Source organism: Mobula birostris, chromosome 5 (genome assembly GCF_030028105.1).
Source record: "Mobula birostris isolate sMobBir1 chromosome 5, sMobBir1.hap1, whole genome shotgun sequence".
NCBI lineage: Eukaryota > Metazoa > Chordata > Chondrichthyes > Myliobatiformes > Myliobatidae > Mobula > Mobula birostris.
This window is the reverse complement of record NC_092374.1, coordinates 1,688,781-1,702,972: the sequence shown is the minus strand read 5'-3', so window position 1 is coordinate 1,702,972 and position 14,192 is coordinate 1,688,781. Positions and strand designations below refer to the sequence as shown.

Sequence of the window (14,192 nt, the reverse complement as noted above, 5' to 3'; positions counted from 1 at the left end):
TCCCCCGACACCGGGGAAATCAAGAACTAGACAGTATAGATTTAGGGCAAAAGATTTCATAGGAGCCCGAGGGACAACTTCTTCACGCAGAGGGTGGTAGTATATGGAATGTGCTGCCAATGGGTTTGAGGCAGGTTCAAGAACAACTTTCAACAGACAGTTGGACAGTAATATGTATTGGAAAGGTTCAGAAAGCAGTGGGCCGAGCACCAGCAAATGGGACTAGCTAGGATGGGGCATCCCGGTCAGCACAGACCAGCGGGCCAAAGGGCCGGTTCGCATGCTGTATTACATCATGACTTGATAACCCACCTTCTGGAAGAGTAACCAAAGGGAAGTAAACCTCCTCTTGGTGATTGTAGCTACAAGGAATGACCCTCAGTAGTACTCAACGTCAGTTCAGTCTAACTCCGGATGTAAGAACCATAACCAAGGAAGTTCCCTTCTCCAGCCTGTCCTCTTCGCAATGGGAGATGCACTATCCTCCCAAACTTAAATGGAGCATTAAAGTCTCTAATTGGGAGGGAATGGGGAAAAACAGCTGCAAGAACCTGCAGCTGACAAAGTACTCAGAAATGACAACCTGTTTAGTCAGACAGGCAAGGGCAAATCCTCTTCAACTGCCCTGATTGCAGGCAGTGAGACGCAATGTGGCCCACACCATAAGTGAATCAGGTGCATATTGGACCGACCATTGCCACATCAATCAAAGTTCAAAGTAAATTCGTTATTAAAGTACGTCACCTGAGATTCATTTTCATGTGGGCATTCACAGTAAATACAAGAAACACAATGAAAACAAAGAAAGGCAACACCCAACAGGATAAACGACCAATGTGCAAATACAAAAGAAATAATAATAAATATCTAGAACATAAGCCCATAACACAAAGGAGGAAAATTAGGCTATTTGGCCTGAGTCTGTTCTGCCATTCAATCATGGCTGATCTTTCTTCCCCCCCCTCAGCCTTGCTCCCCAGCCTTCTGCCCACAACCTTTGATGCCATGTCCAAACAAGAAGTATCAATCTCTGCCTTAAATACACCCAATAGCCTGGCCTCCACAGTTGCCTGTGGTAACAAATTCCACAAATTCACCACCCTCCGGCTAAAGTAATTTCTTTGCATCTCTTTCAGATGGACACCCCTGTATCCTGAGGCTCTGCCCTCTTGTCTTAGACTCCCCCACCAGGAGAAACATCCTTTCCACATCAACTGTCCAGGCATTTCAACACTCAAAAGGTTTCAATGAGATCCTCCCTCATCCTTCTGAATTCCAGCGAGTACAGACCCACAGTCATCAAATATTCCTTATATAATAACTTTATCATTCCTGAAATCATCCGTGTGAACCTCTCCTGGACCCTCTCCATGCCAGCACATCTTTTCTAAGATGAGGAGTCCAAAACTGTTCACAATACTCAAGGTGAGGCCTCACCAGTGCCTTATAAAGCCTCAGCATCATATCCTTGCTCTTGTATCTGAGACCTCTTGAAATTAATGTTAACATTGCATTTGCCTTCCTCACCAACCTTTAGCATGTTCTGCACAAGGACTCCTGGGTCCTTTTGCATCTCAGATTTTTGGATTATCTCCCCATTTAGAGAATAGTCTGCACATTTATTTCTACTACCAAAGTGCATGACCATGTATTTTCCAACATTGTATTTCATTTGCCACTCTCTTGCCCATTCTCCTAATCCAAGTCCTTCTGCATCCTTCCTGTCCCCTCAACACTACCTGCCCCTCCACCAATGTTCGTATCATCTGCAAATTTGGCAATATAGCCATCTACAAAAAAAGAGGAAATCTGCACATGCTGGAAATCCGAGCAACACACACAAAATGCTGAAGGAACTCAGCAGGCCAGGCAGCATCTATGGAAAAACAGGACAGCCGATGCTTCGGGTCGAAACAAATCCATCTATTCCATCCTCTAAATCATTTATATACAGCATAAAAAGAAATGGTCCCAATACTGACCCTGCGGAATCATTAGTCACTGGCAGCCAACCAGACAAGGATCCTTTATCCCCCACGCGCTGCCTCCTACCAATTAACCAATCCAGTAACTTCCCTGTAATACCATGGGCTCTTAAATTGGTAAGCTGTCTATGTGTGGCACCTTGTCAAAGGCCTTCTGAAAGTCCAAATATATAACATCCACTACATCCCCTTTATCTATCCTACTTGTAATATCCTCAAAGAATTCCAACAGGTTCGTCAGGCAGGATTTTCCTTTAAGGAAATCATGCTGACTTTGTACTATCCTGTCCTGTGTCACCAAGTACTCCATCACCTCATCCTTAATAATTGACTCCAACATCTTCCCAACCACTGAGGTCAGGCTAACTGGTCTATAATTCCCTTTCTGCTGCCTTCCTCCTTTCTTAAAGAGTGGGGTGACATTCGCAATTTTCCAGTCCTCTGTCACCATGCCAGAGTACAATGATTTTTGAAAGATCATTACTAATGCCTCCACAGTCTCTACCGCCACCTCTTTCAGAACCCTAGGATGCATTTCACCTGGTCCAGGTGACTTATATACCTTTAGGTCTTTCAGTTTTTCGAGCACCTTCTCCCTTGTAGTAGTAACTGCATTCATTTCTCTTCCCTCACACCCTTCAACATCTGGCATACTGCTAGTGGCAGAGATTAAAGAACCAAAGAACTAACACCTGACTCCACTGTCACCCTTCCCCTTTACCTTCACCCACCCTCAGCCTATTACTCATTATTTCAGGGCCTGCCTCCCACATCTCCCCGGACCCCACAACATTCGATCAGACTCATCAAACCAACTCCCAAATCACGCAACGATCCTAACTTACCTTCCCTCCGCCCCGACAACCCAGATCACCCCACCTCTTACTCAGACTCACCGTCAGGCTCGACCGGCCCTCCACCCCCATCCCAGAGACACTCAGACTCTCCCCCTATCCATCTCCATCTGCCCCGAAACTCCGGACGCCAGATCGCCACTGACCCAGACACACCCTCACCAACACGCCCAGGCCCGGAAACACCGACCATATTGTTCTCCGCCACCACCACCATACCACAGACCCAGACTCACCCCCCACAACCCCCGCCCCCACCGCCACGCTCCCTCACACTGACCCGCGCTCCCTCATCGCCGCTCCGCTCCGTTTTGGCGCCACGGTGCGGCGGGAAGTTCAATATCCGCGCGCACTCACGTACCCGGGCTCTGATTGGTGCAAATGGAGATTACCTCGGCCGCAGTGCGCAATGGGAAGCAAGGAGCGGGTGGACTACAGGACCCATGAGTCAGTGCGCCGCGCAGCCGCACGGGAGGTTCCCGGAGCTGACGTTGCAAGAGGAGGAAATGGGAGCGCAGAAGCCGGGGTGTCGGGGGTAGGGTTTGAGGAGGGTGAAGAGTGGGTTCTGAGGGTGAGTGAATGCCCTGGGGTAAAATACCAGGGGGTTGCGGTAAGTACCGGCGCTCGTCTAGCGGGAGGAAGTGGGAGGGTGGTGACTGGTGAACGAGGGGTGAAATGGTGTAGGGGTTGAGGGGCCTTGGGGAAGAACAAAGAGTTGACCCGGCAGATTAACTTGTTTAGGTGAGGGTACTGACCCCAAACCTTGGCTGTCCTCTCTAACCCTCCCCTCTGACCCCAGCATCTCGTGGGTAACTGTGTGTGGATGGTCCCACACTGTTGATCCAGTGGCCGGGCACACGGGGTAAATATTTGTCTTAGCTGGGACAGAAACTCTTTAGGAAGGCTGTGGGAGTGCTGGAGAGGGAACGGGTTCGCTGGGTGCCGACTGGTTCACTAATGGGGAGAGACTGGAGAACGTACGTCTGTTCTCCCTGGAGTGCGGTGGTAAAGAGGGGAAATGACTGCAAGAAGTTATTCCGCTTATCACATTATTATTATAGCTTAGGAGACAAGGGTTAGGGTAAGGGGCAGGAGATTTCGAGGGGTCCTTTATCCACCCAGAGAGTGGGAGTACCTGGGGTGCAGTGCCCGAGCCAGAGTCACTGAGAGCAGTTAAGTCAAAGGGAATGGTGTTGAGATGGATAATCAATGGTGGATCAGACTTGATGGGTTAATTCTGCTCTTACAGTATGTCTTGTAGTGTTCTGATTCTCACCATGAATTCTTTCCATTTGCACTGAGCTTGTGCATTCTCTCTTTCGCCATAGGTTTCCTGTTACTGACCAGTGATTCAACAGCAGGGTCTCCTCCCTCACTGCCCCACCCTCCCCACGCCTGTGCCCGTTCTCTACTGCTCCACGCCTGTGCCCGTTCTCTACTGCTCCACCCCTGTGCCCGTTCTCTACTGCCCCACCCCTGTGCCCGTTCTCTACTGCCCCACCCCTGTGCCCGTTCTCTACTACCCCACCCTCCCCTCCCCTGTACCCATTCTCTACTGCCTCACCCTCCCCACCCCTGTACCTGTTCTGTAGTGCCCCACCCTCCCCTCCCCTGTACCCGTTCTGTAGTGCCCCACCCTCCCCACGCCTGTACCCGTTCTCTACTGCTCCACCCCTGTGCCCGTTCTCTACTGCCCCACCCTCCCCTCCCCTGTACCCGTTCTGTAGTGCCCCACCCCTGTACCCGTTCTCTACTGCCCCACCCTCCCCACGCCTGTACCCGTTCTCTACTGCTCCACCCCTGTACCCGTTCTCTACTGCCCCACCCTCCCCACGCCTGTACCCGTTCTCTACTGCTCCACCCCTGTGCCCGTTCTGTAGTGCCCCACCCTCCCCACGCCTGTACCCGTTCTCTACTGCTCCACCCCTGTGCCCATTCTCTACTGCCCCACCCTCCCCTCCCCTGTACCCGTTCTGTAGTGCCCCACCCCTGTACCCGTTCTCTACTGCCCCACCCTCCCCACGCCTGTACCCGTTCTCTACTGCTCCACCCTCCCCTCCCCTGTACCCATTCTGTAGTGCCCCACCCCTGTACCCGTTCTCTACTGCCCCACCCTCCCCACCCCTGTACCCGTTCTGTAGTGCCCCACCCCTGTACCTGTTCTCTACTGCCCCACCCTCCCCACCCCTCCCCCTTACTCATTCTCTACTTCCCCACCCCTGTACCCATTCTGTACTGCTCCACCCCTGTGCCCGTTCTCTACTGCCCCACCCTCCCCACCCCTGTGCCCGTTCTCCCTTCCACCAGGGTAACCATGAGTGGAGCGGCTTTGGGCATCGATATCGTGGCGGTTTTCTTCCTGGCTCTGCTCGTTCTCTATCGCTACGCTGACTTCAGGAAGCAGCACCGCCTGGTGATTGTCGCCACGCTCCTGGCCTGGTACCTCTGCTTCCTCATCGTCATCATCCTACCACTGGACGTCACCACGGTGAGCACCACTGCAGTCTCCCTCCCTCTCCCCTTCCCGCGGCAGTCAACCATGTCTGAGAGAGACGGCCAGACCTCAGAGAGCTCCGCCTGAGATAAGATGTTCTTTATGGAACACCAGGCGTTACCTTGTGTTCTAGCGTTGACCTATATCACTGAAAACCTTTCATAGAAACATAGAAAATAGGTGCAGGAGTAGGCCATTTGGCCCTTGGAGCCTGCACTGCCATTTATTATGATCATGGCTGATCATCCAACTCAGAACCCTGCACCAGCCTTCCCTCCATACCCTCTGATCCCCCTAGCCACAAGGGCCATATCTAACTCCCTCTTAAATACAGCCAATGAACTGGCCTCAACTGTTTCCTGTGGCAGAGAATTCCACAGATTCACCACTCTCTGTGTGAAGAAGTTTTTCCTAATCTCAGTCCTAAAAGGCTTCGCCTTTATCCTCAAACCATGACCCCTCATTCTGGACTTCCCCAACATCGGGAACAATCTTTCTGCATCTAGCCTGTCCAATCCCTTTCGGATTTTATACGTTTCAATCAGATCCCCCATCAATCTTCTAAATTCCAATGAGTACAAGCCTAGTTCATCCAGTCTTCCTTCATATGAAAGTCCTGCCATTCCAGGAATCAACCTGGTGAACCTTCTTTGTACTCCCTCTATGGCAAGGATGTCTTTCCTCAGATTAGGGGACCAAAACTGTACACAATACTCCAGGTGTGGTCTCACCAAGGCCTTGTACAACTGCAGTAGTACCTCCCTGCTCCTGTACTCGAATCCTCTTGCTATAAGTGCCAGCATACCATTCGCCTTTTTCACCGCCTGCTGTACCTGCATGCCCACTTTCAATGACTGGTGTATAATGACACCCAGGTCTCGTTGCACCTCCCCTTTTCCTAATCGGCCACCATTCAGATAATAATCTGTTTTCCTATTTTTGCCACCAAAGTAGATAACTTCACATTTATCCACATTAAATTGCATCTGCCATGAATTTGCCCACTCACCTAACCTATCCAAGTCACCCTGCATCCTCTTAGCATCCTCCTCACAGCTAACACTGCCGCCCAGCTTCGTGTCATCCGCAAACTTGGAGATGCTGCATTTAATTCCCTCATCCAAGTCATTAATATATATATTGTAAACAACTGGGGTCCCAGCACTGAGCCTTGCGGTACCCCACTAGTCACCGCCTGCCATTCTGAAAAGGTCCCGTTTATTCCCACTCTTTGCTTCCTGTCTGCTAACCAATTCTCTATCCACATCAATACCTTACCCCCAATACCGTGTGCTTTAAGTTTGCACACTAATCTCCAGTGCTACACGTAATTTCCTACACGTCCAGATAGCTTTTAAATGTCAGAATTTCGTAAACTACCTTTAAACCCTCGCCAGTGCCGCCATATCTTTTATGAGATAAGGTGCCCTAAACTGCTCACTGATACCTCACCTGTACCTTATAAAGCCTCAGCTTTACATCCTTGCTTTTATATCCCAGTTCTCTTGCAATGAATGCTAACATCACATTTGCCTTCCTGTCCACAGACTCAACCTGCAAATTAACTGTTGGGGAATCGGGCAGGTGGACACTGATAGGTTCGCTGGTCTGTAGTTCTCTGCTATCCTTTGAGAATAACAGTTCTCTGGCTTGTCACTCCAACCTTTCTTAACTAAAGGCACCGCGTTACTGGGCCACTAGTCTTTCAGTACCTTGCCTGTGACTAACAAATGTATAAGATTATGCAAGAAGAAAGAGTCTTAAATCACATCCCCAAGGTATCGGAGACAAGAGGGCATTGGATTCAGACGAGAGGCGGATTTTAAAGGGGATCTGAGGGGTAACAATGTGGACGTGGGTGTGGTTTCTGTGCTTGACCACCGATTCCATGAATTGGGGAAAAATCTATTTCATTGTCCTTGAAAGAGTTCAGTGGAAGCTTCAGCCTGGCATCTCCGTGACGTCAGGGCCAATTATACTATTGCCACTGCCTGCATTAACGCTGTATCCCCCTGTGCCCTGTCCAGATACACTTTCAATGTTGTTGCTGTTCCTGCCTTCATCGCCACCTCTAGCAGCTCATTCCAGGTGCCAGCTGCTCCCCTTCTCCCTTTCACCTTAACATGTAGTCACCCCCTACCTTGGTGAGCACACTCCGACTATCTCCCCTTTTCATGCCTGGTAATATTTTATATAGGTCTGTGAGGTCCCCCCCTCAGACTCATTTGCTGCGGGGAAAACAGTCCCAGCCAGTCCAGTCTCTCCTTGTAACACTTGTCCTCCAACTCAAATCTATCCAACCATGTCTTAAATACCACTGTCTGGGAAAAGCAGTTCCTCCTCATCTGTCCTATACCTACTCCCCTCAATCTTAACGCTATGTCCCTTAGTTCTAGTCTCACCTACCACTTGAAACAACTTTCCTGCCTATATCTTATCTATTCCTTTCATAATTGTATATGTTTCTGTAAGAACTTGTCTCATCCTTCTGAATTCCATTCAGTACAGTCCCAGGCGACTCAATCTCTTTTCATAGTCTAACCCTCTGCTCTCTGGGATCAACCTGGTGAACCTCCTCTGCACCACCTCCAAAGCCAGTACATCCTTCTCCAAGTATGGAGACCAGAACTACACGCAGTACTCCAGGTGCGGCCTCACCAGTACCCTGTACAGTTGCAGAATGACCTCCCTGCTCTTAAATTCAGTCCCTCTAGCAATAAAGGTTAACTTGATCAGGGCACAACTGCACAAACGCATGGACATCAGCCAGTGAGAACAGCGAGAAGGGTTTAAAAGGAGACACCTTATAGAGTGGGCAATGGAGTAGGAAGGCTTTGGCTTAATGGGGCTTAGACGATAACAGGTCAAGGCGAGGTAGGTTGCCTGTGTAGAATATAGACAGGAAAAATGTGTGCGAGGCTGGTGTTCTGTGCTCGGTGTCAGATCTGGGAAGTCCGGGAGACCAAGAGGTGATAGTTAGGAGCTATAGGCAGGGCAGGTAGCCGCACCGTGGCTTGGGGAGACAGATAAGTGGGTCACAGTCAGGAGAGGGAAGGGCAAGAGGCAGATGCTAGAGAGTACCCCAGTGGCAATAAGTATTCCTGTTTGAGTACAGTTGGGGGAGATGGCCTACCTGGGGGAGCACTCAGACCGATGGTTTGTGATGTGTCTATTTTAACGCAAGGAGTATCTTGAACAAAGCGGATGAGCTTAGAGCGTGGATCAGTACTTGGAGCTATGGTGTTGCGGCCATTACAGAGACTTGGATGGCTCAGGCAGTAATGGTTACTTCGAGTGCCAGGCTTTAGATGTTTTAGAAAGGATGGGGAGGGGGGCAAAAGAGGTGGGGGCGTGGGACTGTTGATCAGAGATAGTGTCACGGCTGCAGAAAAGGAGGAAGTCATGGAGGGATTGTCTACGGAGTCTCTGTGGGTGGAAGTTAGGAACAGGAAGGGGTCAATAACTCTACTGGGTGTTTTTTATAGACCATCCAACAGTGACAGGGACATCGAGAAGCAGATAGGGAGACAGATTCTAGAAAGGTGTAATAATAACAGGGTTGTTGTGAGAGATTTTAATTTCCCAAATATCGATTGGTATGTCCCTAGAGTGAGGGGTTTAGATGGGGTGGAATTTGTTAGGTGTGTTGAAGCTTTCTTGACACAATATGTAGATAAACCTACAAGAGGAGAGGCTGTACTTGATCTAGTATTGGGAAATGAACCTGGTCAGGTGTCAGATCTCACAGTGGGAGAGCATTTTGGAGGTAGTGATCACAGTTCTATCTCCTTTACCATAGCACTGGAGAGGGATAGGAACAGACAAGTTAGGGAAATGTTTAATTGGAGTAAGGGGAAATATGAGGCTAGCAGGCAAGAAATTGGAAGCATAAATTGGGAACAGATGTCCTTAGGGAAATGTACAGAAGAAATGTGGCAAATATTCAGGGGATATTTGTGTGGCGTTCTGCATAGGTACATTCTAATGAGACGGAAAGGATGGTAGGGTACAGGAACCGTGGTGTACAAAGGTTGTTGTAAATCTAGTCAAGAAGAAAAGAAGAGCTTACGGAAGGTTCAAAAAACTAGGTAATGATAGAAATCTAGAAGATTATAAGGCTAGCAGGAAGGAGTGTAGAGGAGAATTACAAGGATGTTGCCTGGATTGGGGAGCATGCCTTATGAGAATAGATTGAGTGAACTCGGCCTTTTTTCCTTAAGCGATGGAGGATGAGAGGTGACCTAATAGAGGTGTATAAGATGATGAGAGGCATTGATCATGTGGATAGTCAGAGGCTTTTTTCCAGGGCTGAGATGGCTAGCACGAGAGGGCACAGTTTTAAGGTGCTTGGAAGTAGGTACAGAGGAGATGTCAGGGGTAAGTTTTTTTAATGCAGAGAGTGGTGAGTGTATGGAATGGGCTTCTGGCAATGGTGGTGGAGGCAGATACGATAGGGTCTTTTAAGAGACTCCTGGACAGGTACATGGAGCTCAGAAAAGCAGAGGGCTATGGATAACCCTAGGTAATTTCTAAGGTAGGGACATATTCAGCACAGCTTTGTGGGCCAAAGAGCCTGCTGTAGGATTTCTATGTTTCTATTACATTTGCCTTCTTTATAGCCTGCTACACCTGCAAACCAGCCTTATGCCAAGTTTGTAGATGGTACGAAGATTGTTGGATGGGTTATGCATTTTGATAGTAGAAATAAATTTGCGGACTGTTTTCTAAACAGGGAGAAAATCCGGGAATCTGAGATGCAGAGGGACTTGGGAGTCCTTGTGCAGAACACCCTGAAGTTGCAGCTTGAATTGGTGGTGAGAAAGGCAAATGCCATGTTAGCATTCATTTCAAGAGAGCTAGAATACAAGAGCAGGGATGTGATGCTGAGGCTTTATAAGGCACTGGTGAGGCCTCACCTTGAGTATTGTGAACAGTTTTGGGGCCCTCATCTTAGAAAAGTTGTGCTGGCATTGGAGGGGGTCCAGAGGAGGTTCACAAGGATGATTCCAGGAATGAAGGGGTTATCATATGAGGGATGTTTGATGGCTCTGGGTTTGTACTCACTGGAATTCAGAAGGATGAGTGGGGATCTCATTGAAACTTTTCGAATGTTGAATGGTCTAGACAGAGTCGATGTGGAAAGGATGTTTCCCATGGTGGGGGAGTCTAGGACAAGAGGACACAGCCTCAGGATAGAGGGGCGCCCTTTCAAAACAGATGCGGAGAAATTTCTTCAGCCAGAGGGTGGTGAATTTGTGGAATTTATTGCTACATACATCTGTGGAGGTCAGGGCATTGGGTGTATTTAAGGCAGAGATTGATAGGTTCTTGATTGGACATGACACCAAAGGTTACGGGGAGAAGGATAGGAACTGGGGTTGAGGAGGGGAAAAAAAGGATCGGCCATGATTGAATGGCGGAGCAGACTTGATGGCCTAATTCTGTTCCTACGTCTTTGTGATTCATGCACAAGCACTCCCAAGTCCCTCTGCACAGCAGCACGCTGCAATTTTTTTTTTACCGTTTAAATAATAATCTGCTCTTCCATTTTGCCTTCCAAAGTGGATGACCTCGCATTTACCAACATTGTACTCCATCTGCCAGACCCATGCCCACTCACGTAACCTATCTACATCTCTCTGCAGACTCTCTGTGTCTTACACAATTTGCTTTTCCACTCTGTTTAGTATCATCAGCAAACTTTGCCCTCTCTTCCAGATCATTAATGTATATCGTGAACCCCTGCAGCACACCACTCAGCACTGATTGCCAACCCGAGTAACACCCATGTGTCCCAGCTCTCTGCTTTCTATTGTTAACCAATCCTCTGTCCATGCTAATACATCAGCCCCAGCTCTGTGCATCCTTACCTTGTGGTTAAGTTATGTGGCACCTTAATCGTATGCCTTCTGGAAATCCAAGTAAATAATGTCCATCTGTTCCCCTCTGTCCACTGCACTCATTATATCTCCAAAGAACTCCAGTAAGTTTATCAAACAGGACCTGCCTTTGCTGAATCCATGCTGTGTCTGCCTGATGGATCCGTTTCTTTCCAGATGCTTCACTATTTCTTTAATGATAGCTTCAAGCATTTTCCCAACTACAGATGTTAAACGAACTGGCCTATAGTCACAAAGAGCTGCTGCCTGGCCTGATGAGTTTCTCCAGCATTTTGTGAGGCATGAACATTGATTTCTCAAACTTCCAGTAATGCCTCCTTTCTCCCTGCCCCACCTAGTTTCACCATTTGCCATCCCCTTGTCCCTCTCTCTCCTTGCTGCCCATCGCCTCCCTCTGGTGCACTCCCTCCCCCGCCCCATTTTTTCTTTCTTCCACCAATCAACTTCCTAGCTCTTTGCTTCATCCCTACCCCTCCAAGCTTCACCTATCGCCTGATGTTTCTCTCTCCCCTTCCCCACCTTTCAAATCTACTCAGTTTTATTTCTCCAGTCCTGCTGAAGGGTTTTGGCCCGAAACGTCGACTGTACTCTTTTCCATAGATGCTGCCTGGCCTGCTGAGTTCCTCCAGCATTTTGTGCGTGTTGCTGGTCTATAGTCACCTGCCTTTTGCCCATATCCTTTTATTCAACAGTGGTGTGATATTCGCTGTCTTCCAATCCATCCAGAGTCCAGAGAATTTTGGTAAATCATCACCAAAGCCACACTATAACTTCTGCCATTTCTGTCAGTACCCTGGGATGCATTCCATCAGGACCAGGGGACTTATCTTTCTTCAGGCCCACAAGTTTGCGCACTGCTAGCTCTTTTGTGATAGCTATTGTATCGACGTCCTCACCTCCCATTACGTCCATAACGTTTCTCTTTGGCATGTTAGATGTGTCCTCCACCGTGAAGACCGACACAAAATAGTCATTCAAAGCCTCTGCCATTTCCTCCTTACCCAATATCAGTTCCCCCTTCTCGTCCTCCAAAGGACCTACATTCACTATAGCCATCCTTTTCTGCTTTAAATAATACAAAAACTTTTACTATCCATTTTTATATTTTGTGCTAGTATATTTTCATTAATCTATCTTCCCTTTCCTTATTGCTCGTTTAGTGGTACTTGTTGCTTTCTAAAATCTTCCCAATCTTCCAGTTTCCCACTACTCCCAGTGACTTTTTTTGATGCCTTTTTTTTTAATTTCCTTAGCTATCCAAGGCCAGCTCTCCCCACACTTACTGTCCTTGCTTTTAACTGGAATGTACTTTTGTTGAGCACCGTGAAAAATCTCTTTGAAAGTCTTGCACTGTTCCTCAACCTTCCCACCATATAGCCTGTGTTCCCAGTCTACACTGGCCAAATCCTCCCTCATTGCATTGTAGTTTCCGTTGTTTCGGCATATCACACTGGTTTTTGATTGAACTATTGCACCCTCCATTTGTATGAGAAACTCAGTCATACTGTGATCACTCTTTCCAAGAGGATCCCTAACTACAACATCACTGATTTTACCTGTCTCACTGCACAGGACCAGATCTACGATAGCATGTTCCCTTGCAGGTTCAGTAACATGCTGTTCAAGAAAGCCATCACGGATGCATTCTATGAAGTCCTCCTCAAGACTGCCTTGGCCAACTTGATTCACCCAATCTATGTGCAAGTTACCCACAAGAACTATTGTTCTATTCTTACGTGCCTCAGATATTTCTCGGTTTAGGGCCTGTGCCACTGTAATGTTATTATTCGGTGGCCGATAGACAACTCCCACCAGTGATTTCTTCCCTTCACTATTCCTAATCTCTACCCTGATGGATTCAACATTCTGCTCCTTAGATCTTATATCGTCTCTCACTATCGCCCTGATCGCATCTTTACTTAAGAGTGCTACCCCACCTGCCTATCTTTCCGCATTACCTGATATCCTTGGAAATGTAATTCCCAATCCTGTCCACCCTGCAACCATGTCTCTGTCATGGCCTCTAAACCATACCCCTTTGTACTGATTTCAGCCACGTTCACTGACCTTATTTCGAATACTACGGGCATTCAGCTAAATGACCTTACACTCATTGTGCTTTTAAAATCTTGTAACCTTTTTCTCTTTTACACTTGACTTTTCTTCACTCCACTCTTACTTTCTCTTTTTTGTATTTTGTTTTTCCTTTACCTTTATCCACACTTTTCTCTTTTACTTTATCCATACTTCTCCAATCTGTGGAACCCCCCAACTATTTAGTTTAAAGCCCTGTCCACAGTCCCAGTTATGCGATTCACTATTATCCAGGTCCCATTGGTACAGCTCCCTCCTTCCCCAATACTGGTGCCAATTTCCCATGAATTCAAACCCACTTCTCCCACATCAATCCTTGAGCCACACATTTAACTCTCTAATCTACTTGGTCCTATGCCAATTTTCATGTGGCTCAGGTAGTAATCCAGAGATGACCACCTTTTTGGTTCTGCTTTTTAATTAGTCCCTAGCTGCTCAAATTCCCTCAGCAGAACCTCTTTCCTCATTCTACCTGTGTCATTGGTGCGCACAGGGACCACATCAACTGGATCTTTCCACTCCCATTTCAAATTCCTCTGCAGGTCAGATAAGATGTCCTGAACCTGGGCACCAGGCAGGCAACACACCCTTCGGATGCTGCATCCTGGCGACGGAGAATTCGTCTATCCCCCGGCTATACTATCCCCAATTGCCACTGCATTTCTCTACTTTTCCTCCCTCCTCCAGCACTGTCTCTTGAATCCCACTCAGGGACCCACTGTCCCTGACCACAGACTGAATTTGAGGCAGCTAATCTAATGGGTGTGACTAACTCCTAAAACAGAGAATCCAGGTAACTCCTGATGTGCCGCAGTGTTTAAAGCTCAGATTCCAGGTCATCAGCTTTGAGTCTGAGTTGCTCGAG

General features: G+C 48.0%; 2 protein-coding genes across 5 annotated transcripts in view; one reads left to right on the top strand and one right to left on the bottom strand.

Moving 5' to 3' along the window:
* The window catches only part of LOC140197165 (S-phase kinase-associated protein 2-like), a 34,810-nt gene extending 31,622 nt beyond the window's left edge, over positions 1 to 3,188 (bottom strand). Inside the window, exon 1 of the mRNA XM_072257036.1 lies at positions 3,120 to 3,188. Coding sequence (XP_072113137.1) covers positions 3,120 to 3,133 — 14 coding nt within the window. The 5' untranslated portion in view covers positions 3,134 to 3,188. The remainder of the gene's footprint in view (positions 1 to 3,119) is intronic.
* Positions 3,189 to 3,319: 131 nt separating this feature from the next.
* The window catches only part of lmbrd2b (LMBR1 domain containing 2b), a 43,670-nt gene continuing 32,797 nt past the window's right edge, over positions 3,320 to 14,192 (top strand). For 3 of the 4 annotated variants that reach the window (XR_011885956.1, XM_072257465.1, XM_072257464.1), the window contains exons 1-2: positions 3,320 to 3,449; positions 4,168 to 5,327. Coding sequence is in view for 3 of the 4 variants with exons in the window: in XM_072257465.1 (XP_072113566.1) it covers positions 3,419 to 3,449; positions 4,168 to 5,327 (1,191 nt within the window). In the remaining variant the exon portion in view is untranslated. The remainder of the gene's footprint in view (positions 3,450 to 4,167; positions 5,328 to 14,192) is intronic. The other variant, XM_072257466.1, reaches the window with a different exon arrangement.